Genomic DNA, 8,799 nt, shown 5'->3' with positions numbered 1-8,799 from the left:
TTCATTCTCCTCCAGAGAGAAATCGGGGATGGAAATAACACAATACCACGAGATACACAGACTGAGATATTCATATATTGCTAACCCCACCCACACCCCAGAAGGAGATAACACAAGATATATTACAACATGGCATTCGCAATTTTGCGCAGCACTACTCCACACAAGGCAAAGAAGGGTGTTAACATCGGTACAGCAAAAGGTGCCCGGGGACTCGGCGTTGCCTCAACTGAGAGAACGACGTGTGCTCCGAAGAGGACTGAAGTGACAGCAGCCACAGAATACCATGAAAAGGCCATCCACGATGACCGTAAAGTAGTGGTAATAATGGATTGTGAAACACCAAATCCCAAGAAATATGCCCAATTTGTTTCGAATAGCTTTAAAACTGATGACAGTGTTAAACGATTTTGTTGACGTGTTCTTCTATCGACTACGTATTGTGAAGAAAGGCGGTAATCGAAAACATAGAAGGCGTACAACCAACTGTTCATCATAAAAGCAATATGACTCCCCATTGGGGAAGGTATTATCATTTCAACTACCACAGAAACTATTGCATACACCGTTGTCACAAGAAATTTAAACATAATTTCACTAAGTGAAACAACGGCAGTATGAAATGAAGGAGGTCCATCAGTACTTCTTACCTTTGTAGGGGATGAGGTTTCTTCTCCTTTACAATGGCCTTCTACTGTTCCTCGTGTAGCTCCAACGGCTGCTCGACGTTTTTTCTCTTTATAAGCCTCCACATAAAGGGCGTTGTACCATCGCAAACCAAGAGCTTGAATAAGTGCATACACTGGTAGTACCCACATGGCATCAAAAACTGGAAACCAGAGTTTGCTTACGAGTCCCACACCACTTTTTGCTGCTTCTATTGCTCTTGTTGGTTTTTTACTACCATTCATCACAGTATTGCTGATATTAATAGCAGTACCAACACTAGTAGTAGTAGTAGTAGTAGTAGTAGTAGTAGCAGTAGTAGTAGTAGCATTACCACTACCACCCCAGACAACGCCCCCACCAAAGGTTAACATGGGGTAAATAAGAAGAGATGTAATCCACAAACTTGAGAAAAAAACGGCATTGACTATCAAACAAGACTGCAGTGTTCGACGAAGGTTGGCATTCGCACGTATATAAGTAAATAATTTCACAAAGTCTAAACTCTGAAGAACACCAAGTGCAAATCCACAAAATATTGCTAATAAACCAGCAGCAACGCGCTTCGGAAGGAAAAGGGTATCCTCTGTAGGCATGAACACCACTTTCTACTGAAAAGTGGGTCAATTTCCACGTTATTCGATAAGAAGAATCCAACCTGCTCTTTACTTTGGCAGTTTCTTCCCCCTTTTTTTTTCTTTTCCTTTCCTCTCAAACCTGTAGGAGGGCACTTACTCTGTCCTTGTTAAGTGCAACGTATCTATATAACAAGGAAAGAAAAAAGAGAGAGAGAGAGAGAGAGAGAAAGTAAAGGACTCCAAAACAATAATAATAAATTTACGTACCAAACCCATTAGTGAAGGGATAAACGAGAAAATCAATGAAACATACAAGATACAGAGACAAATGACTTTAATGACCTTCTCAACAAGAAAAAAGAAGAAGCACTCCCAACAAATATATATATATATATATATATATATATATTAAAGAGAGAGTGTTTGTATCTGTATACGTGTGTGTATGTGTGTATGTGTGAGTGTGAGTAGAATACGCAAAGTGAACTCAGTAAGAGGTAATTGGCACAACATACAATGGAAAACAAACAAGACGAAAAAAAAAAGAGAAAAGAAAAGGGAGTCCAAATATATTCGCAATAAGTATCAAAACACGAAGGGTAAAACAAGAAAAAAAAAAAGGAGACACAAGCAAAGAGACATGTCTTTCCCATTCATACCTCCACCCCTTCCCAGCAAAAGGAAATATACACAAACACACAGACAGACACACACAGAGACAGATTATATATATATATATAATGTAAAAAAAAGTGTAAAAAAAAAAAAACGTGGGTAAAGGGATTCGTTTTCAGAGAGATTACTCAAGAATTTGCTGGGCAATAAAAGCCTTTACGTACCGCACTGAAGTCAATGGGTTGATGAAGTGCGGTCCGGAAGAGAGTTCCACCTGGAGAGTTCCTGAAAGAGATGTACGACCGGACCCGGACTCCGTGAAGGGTATTGATACTTGAAAAGTCCCACTAGAGGCCTGAGCATCCCCACTTGTTTTTGGTAGCAGTGGAGATAAACCACTAGAGGGAAGTGAGGTAGTAAGAGTGGCATTACCGGAGAGAGGACGAGATAATACTGTTGTGGTTCCAGTCGAAACCTCAAAATCAAATCTCCGTCGAAGAACGGATGCGCGTCGTTCAGGCAACTGCAGACAAATCAAAAAAGGTTCCCCTTCAAATGGTGGTAACAAGTGTTCATTCCCCTCCAATACCTCCGATAGAACATATTCTTGCACCATTGCCCTTTCATCCTTTACTACATCATCGTTAGAATGGTCACCCATATCACTTTCACTATCCGATTGTTCAGCGCTACTATCGCCATTCTCACGTTTTTCCACAATGGCATCAAAAAAGTATACCGGCAAGAATGATTTTTGATTATCAAATGATGCCCCATAGAGTTCATCCATCTTTGCTGTACTTTTCCCAGTCATATTAGGTGAGCCGGAATTCTGTGAGTTATAGAGTTCCTCTCGAGTTCGATCAAAGACATTCTGATTGAAAGTAGGAATACTACCAGAAGCAGCAGCAGCAGCAGCAGCAGGAGGAGGAGGAGGAGGAACAACAACAGAGGATGAATTAGAATTAGATTCTATTGTAGATGAAAGCGAATTCTTTTCAACATTCTTTCTAGGTTTTTCCATCTCCTCTGCCCACCAAACACTGGCTTCATGCAAGACTGCAGCACATGTGGAATGAATTTCCGATGAAATTTTTCCCATTCCACAAAGAAGGAATAAATAACCACCTTCTGCGACAGCTGACTTAATCGCATTGCAACAACTTATTGGTGTTAAGCATTCACTAACCACAGGAAGCTGAAATGGAAGACTTGGTAATCCTAAATATTTATCTGCATTATTCTTCAGTTCCCCAGCAATACGCCATGGGTATTTTTTGATAATACCACCACGAAGAACTAATCGTTCTCCATGAGAATAAAGAACATTTAAATTGGTGTTAGATGTTGAATTTGACGTCAATCCCTCATTAACAGATTCCTCTGTTTCAGATTTTTTCTCAATTTTAACAATAACAAGACGTGGGAATACATGAACATCAAAAAGTTCCAAACATTTTTCAATCAAAGAATGCTCTTTGGTTCCAAAAGATGATGAAATACACAACCACGAACTTGGCATATCATTGAGAGAATTATAAAGTTGATCCCTGTTAATATCACAACTAACGTACAAAACTTGGAAACGATGAAGTGGCACCTCTTCTTTTTCTTTTCCCTCTTCTTCTTCTTCTTGTTCTACTTCATCTCCTTTTTCTTCTTCCAGTTGTTCTTTTGGCTCATCAACAGTCAAACCCCTCAACGGGGTAGACTCATTTTCTAACACTCCTAATGAAATAACTTCTTCATTATCCTTCCTTTGTGGTGTACCAAGGAATATAATTTTCTGTGATGACTCCTTTGAAGAGAAACCCAGTGGTTCGCTTTCCAATAAACTGGTACTACCACGACAATTACTTATAGTTCCCATTCGGTACGAAAACAACTCCGTTGATCCCGTTAACGTACCCCCACTGAAGCCAGGCATGTGAAGTGCTTTGCTTTCCACTCCCCAGTTACTTAATCTCCCACCACCACCATCATCATCATCATCATCATCATCATCATCATCATCATTGAAACTATTACGATTATCATTGGAATCATTGACAGCAGACCAAAGACGACGTAGTTGAGGGACAAAACTTCTAGAGGAAGGATGCCAACCACCTCCAAAGTACACTAAAAGATGTGTCGCCCCATCCAATTGTTTATCTAAATGTGGAGGTTGGTTTGATTCATCTACAGTACCAGTTTGAACAAAGTTAACGCCGTCAAGGACATCCGCCACACTATGTGCATTTAAAACGATATCCTTAAGATGTGAAGAAAAAGAAAAATCGTTTGTAGTTTCATCCATATTGCTTCTAATATTACTCTTACCCTTATTTGTAACCCATGGGAAGCCTGATTGAAACTTTAAAGGGTGATGATGTTGTTGTTGTTGTTGACGTTCTAAATCTACACCTTCTAATGGAAGTGGATGCCAATCCTCATCTGTCTTTAAATTCATCTCACGTTCAATGTGTTCAAGTGCACGTGTAGTTAAAAGATTACCAGAAGGATCAAAAAGCAGTACGGAGGGCCAAGATGTGAGATCAAAGGTTTGAACAACTTGTCTGTAGGCTGCTGTACTTTCTAATGAAAACCATCCAGCAAAGAAAGGGTTACTAGTTATTGTCGCACCAAGAGAAACTGGACCTACTTGTGGTGAACAAGAATCCATGACTGAAGTAATCGATAAAGTTCCTGCAGTATTTCCAGACATAGCATCAACTACTACACCGTTATCCGTGGATGTTGTTAGAAAATGTTCCTTTGAATGTCCTACAGATCGTACAGAGTCATCTGTGGAAGTGGTTTGGCATACTTCCAACACCGCAATGGGAAAATGGAGAGATCCATTTCCAGTTGTAGAACTATTTGATAATTGCTGCATTAAAAGTTTACAATAAGAAGAAAGCATAGTTTTCACACGACGTGTTGTTTCATTCTTGTTAGAAGAAGTATCAACTATCTGTGATGTGTTGTGGCCTGATACGACTCCTCCCCCACTAATTGGGTGTAATAATTTTGAGGTAATAGGGGCAATAACACTGTTTAACGAGGATGGAGTAAATCCACAGTTCCCTAATCCAGCAGGAGGTGAATTTAATACATTAGACGTTTTTGTAGGCTTACAACTACGGCAACCACTGTTATTTGGTTCAGGGAGATATAATAATACATACTTCCCTTGCAAATAGGTGACGGGAACCTGCACAATGTTGTTATCCGCCTCTTCTTCATTTTCCTCTTCTGTACTGCCGCAGGGGCATCCACTGTATGTTGTACTGTGATATTCCTCTTTACAACTACCCACATTTTCTTCTAAATGGAGTGTTTCTGAACGGCGATCATGGTTAGCCTTAATTCCATGCTTTGAAAGAAGAATAGACCCAAAGAGACTATACATCACCAATTTTTTCTTTTCCTTTGTGAGAGGTGGGTTTTTTTTTTTTTTTTTCTTTCCTTTGGGTTTGCTTGTTCTTACTATTGTTCTTTTTTTTTTCTAATTTTCTTCCTTTTGTTTGCCGTGCCTAAGGAAGAGGTGAAGGAAAAAAAATTGATTAACCACAGAAAATACAGAAGAACCCGCTAAAGGTTAAAGAAAAACAAAAATAAGAAGAGAAAAAGAGAGAGAATAATAATAATAATAATAATATTAATATTAATAGGATATTCCTTCTTTTTGTATATATAAATGGAAGAAAAAAAGAAAATAATAATAATAATAATAATAATAATAATAATAATAATAATAATAATAATAATAATAATAAAAGACAAGGTCTATCACTCAAATATAGGGATAAATAAAAAGAGTAAGACTAAGAGTAGTAAAGGGAAAGAAAAGCAAATAAGATTTACTACTTCCTCACCCTTAAACTCCGTCTAACCCTCTGGGTTCCACACTGTACATTGGATAATACAAAAGATAAAAGCAATGATGTACATCAAAAATATGAAGGGTTTTTTTTTTTTTTTTAATATTCAGTAGCTTTGCACAGTCTTATGATTTCTTTGTTCTTTTTTTTTTTTTGTTCTTTTGTTATTTTTATTTTTTGGAGAAGGGTTACTCTCCCATTTGTATTCGTAAATCCATTCCTCTCCTACTTTTTTTTCTTTCTTAAAAGCAGTTGAAATATGTGGTGGTTGTTGATTGTGTCTGTGTGTGTGTTTTTCTTGTACGTTGAGTTGCCTTGTCCATTCTCTCTGTTTAGTACGTACACAACCCCATCCTTACTGCCGTGGGAAACGAGAGACCAAGTATGCAAACTTCTCAAATGTGAGTAGGCCATCTGTTGCGAGAGCCTCCACCTCTTCCACAAACTCCGCCTTTGCCCGCTGGCTCACACCAAAGTCACGTTCAAGCTCATTAATAGCGGTTAAGAATGGCACAACGCCAACAGTACCACTTCCAGTTACATCCATACATTCAAACCACTCCCATACATCACTCTCCTCAATAGGCATTCCTGTGAGGTTCAGCACTGTCGGTCTTGTGTATGTATCTTCCACAGAGAGTTTATCATCACGTGCAAGACGTAGTGCTTGGTATCCTCGACTTCTGTACAAGACAGGGGGTACTTGTTGTTGTTGTTGTTGTTGTTCCTGTGAGCAAGTTGTAGATACATTCTCATCTGTAGGAGATTCAGTACGCATAACCTCCTGTTTCTTTGTGGTAGGTCCTTTCCCAGACTGATTATCTGAGGCCTCTTCATATGTAGTTGCATGGGGTCGGCTCTTCACATCCTCAATGGATGTGTCAATATCCCCTGACTGTGTAGAAGGAAAGGCTACCAATGGTTCTCCTGATAGCTGCGATTTAACCAACTCGGTTAATTTTTCTCTCTCTCCCTCATCTCTTATTGTTGTTGCAGTGGTGGTGGAGGTTGTGTCTGTGTGGTCTGTGATCGCCTTAGACCCGTGTGTGGGTGATGTGGCCAACGCAACGTAACTGCGATCCCGCATTCGCACCTCCAGTGCTGGTCCTTTGAGTACGTAATTTCCCACTCCGCCCTGTTGTTCGTCATCCCTTGAGAGATACGCGTTCATCTCCTGTGCAAAGGCCTCCTGTTCCAACACTGTCATCATTTGGAAAGCCGTTAAGAGGCGTAAAATACGCTCTTTAGATTCATTTTCAAGCAAGTTGAGTAAACGTCCGGCGGGAGCGGTGGCACCAGCGCTTCTATTACTTGCCCGTCTTTCAACGGCTGCTACTGCTGCTGGTCCTGACATTTGTTGTCCCCTTTTTTCTTTTTTCTTTTCTTTCCTTTTAAGAATCACTTCACGTCTGCTAGGAAAAAAAATAATAAAAGAAAAAAATAAAATAAACACATTAATGCATTTTAATATTTAAAGGAGTTGAGAATAGTTTTTTGATCCCCTTGGGAAGAAAATGGGGTGAAGCAAGGGAAAATCCTCTACTTCTTTCCCGATTGTATTCCCGCGTGCTCAAAAGAACATCGTTTTTTGCTTTTCTTTTTTTTTTTACCTTTTCCTTTTTAAATACCTCCATTTTCCTTTTCAATCAAAATGCATTCGTTTCACTTTTTTTTTTTCCTTTCCTTTTCCTCTTCTTCTTTTGCTTCCCTCTCATCAGCTGTGTTCGTCTTTTTTTCCCCCATCGTCTTTTTTTTTTCCTTTTCCTCATCACTTGGACCTCTTCTCTTTCTTTTTCTTTTATTTACAGCTTCCTGTTTCAAAACACAAAAGTGGAGAAATTCCGCGCAAAAAAAAAAAACAACATGCAGAATAAAAGTAGTGCAGTCAGTTCCCACTGCGAACAGAGGAATGAACAGTCAAGACAAAGTTCTCAGATATCAATTACGCCTTCTTCAGTTCACTACCATTCAATTGGTTTTCTTCTACTTTGTGTTCTTATTATTCAATGTTGTTGTTCTATTATTATTTACTTTTCTTTTTTCATTCTTGTTGCCCTTTCTTCACATTCTGGCTTTTTTTTTTTTTTTCCACCTTTCATTTTGGATGGTTTTGCTGTGCCATTCTCACTCCTGTTGAATGAGAAAGCGACGGAAAGAGAGAGTGGAAGGGAAGAGGAAAACACAGATAGAGAGAAAAGGAAAGATAAATTTAAAAAAAGGAAGAGAAATGAAAGAGAGAGTGAATAATAGTGAGAGTAATAGTCCTGTGGTAATATGGAAAGAAAAAAAGAAGGAAAAAAGGAAGTATCTAACTCCATCATACATATATCCCCCCTCCCTCTCTCTCTCACTCTCCCTATTACTTCTACACACCATTACTGCCTACCCACTCATCCCTCACATTCCTCCTTTTAAACCTCCCTACACACAGAGACTTAATTCACGCAAAAGATACACCGTCACGCATACATAAATATATTGTTTTTCCATTCTTCACATTCATTCATTCATACATTCTTAATCACGCCACGGGAAGTCGCGGCCCTCAGGGTCGTTCAGTAGCCGTTCCCGGCCACGAGTGCTGACGACGGCGCCGGTGTCGGCGTTGACGGCCACCAGCCGCGGAATGGAGTCGACATCGAAGGCGCGGCCGAGGGCCTCCACTTCGCTGCGGTTGGCGAAGGGCAGTGCGAGCCACGGCATCTTTCCGTAGTACGTCTCGAACTCCGACGCCTCCTCGTCCCACGAGACGAGCACCACCTCGAAGTTCTTCGACGAGTGGAACTTCTCGTAGAACTCCACGAGTGTTGGGGTGAAGCCGCGGCAGGGCGGGCACCAGGAGGCGGAGAAGTAGAAGAACACCGTCTTTCCGGCAAGGCTGCTGAGAGGCACTTCACCTGACTTGGACAGCAACTTGACGCCACTGGGAATAAACTTGGTTAGACCAGACATTTTTTTTGTTTGTTTGTTTGTTTGTTTGTTTGTTTGTAAAGAAAGCCGCAAATATAACTTTGACTCTTTACAGGTGTATACATATATATATATATATATATATATATATATATATATATATA

General features: G+C 39.8%; 4 protein-coding genes across 4 annotated transcripts; all 4 read right to left on the bottom strand.

The window, feature by feature from the left end:
• Positions 1-122: 122 nt before the first annotated feature.
• On the bottom strand, positions 123-1,262 carry TM35_000092340 (uncharacterized protein; the record flags this gene model as incomplete). The annotated part of the gene is made up of 1 exon (XM_029024473.1): positions 123-1,262. One exon carries the CDS (start codon positions 1,260-1,262, stop codon positions 123-125), a length of 1,140 nt encoding a protein of 379 aa, XP_028884250.1.
• A 781-nt stretch (positions 1,263-2,043) lies between these two features.
• On the bottom strand, positions 2,044-5,253 carry TM35_000092330 (uncharacterized protein; the record flags this gene model as incomplete). The annotated part of the gene is made up of 1 exon (XM_029024472.1): positions 2,044-5,253. One exon carries the CDS (start codon positions 5,251-5,253, stop codon positions 2,044-2,046), a length of 3,210 nt encoding a protein of 1,069 aa, XP_028884249.1.
• Positions 5,254-6,080: 827 nt separating this feature from the next.
• On the bottom strand, positions 6,081-7,079 carry TM35_000092320 (uncharacterized protein; the record flags this gene model as incomplete). The annotated part of the gene is made up of 1 exon (XM_029024471.1): positions 6,081-7,079. One exon carries the CDS (start codon positions 7,077-7,079, stop codon positions 6,081-6,083), a length of 999 nt encoding a protein of 332 aa, XP_028884248.1.
• A 1,163-nt stretch (positions 7,080-8,242) lies between these two features.
• TM35_000092310 (tryparedoxin) lies at positions 8,243-8,677 on the bottom strand (the record flags this gene model as incomplete). Its single annotated transcript, XM_029024470.1, has 1 exon — positions 8,243-8,677. The coding sequence occupies one exon, from the start codon at positions 8,675-8,677 to the stop codon at positions 8,243-8,245; it is 435 nt and encodes a 144-aa protein (XP_028884247.1).
• Between the last annotated feature and the right edge of the window lie 122 nt (positions 8,678-8,799).

This window comes from Trypanosoma theileri (assembly GCF_002087225.1).
Source record: "Trypanosoma theileri isolate Edinburgh chromosome Unknown TM35_Tth_9_V1, whole genome shotgun sequence".
NCBI lineage: Eukaryota > Euglenozoa > Kinetoplastea > Trypanosomatida > Trypanosomatidae > Trypanosoma > Trypanosoma theileri.
This window is presented reverse-complemented; position numbering and strand designations above follow the sequence as displayed.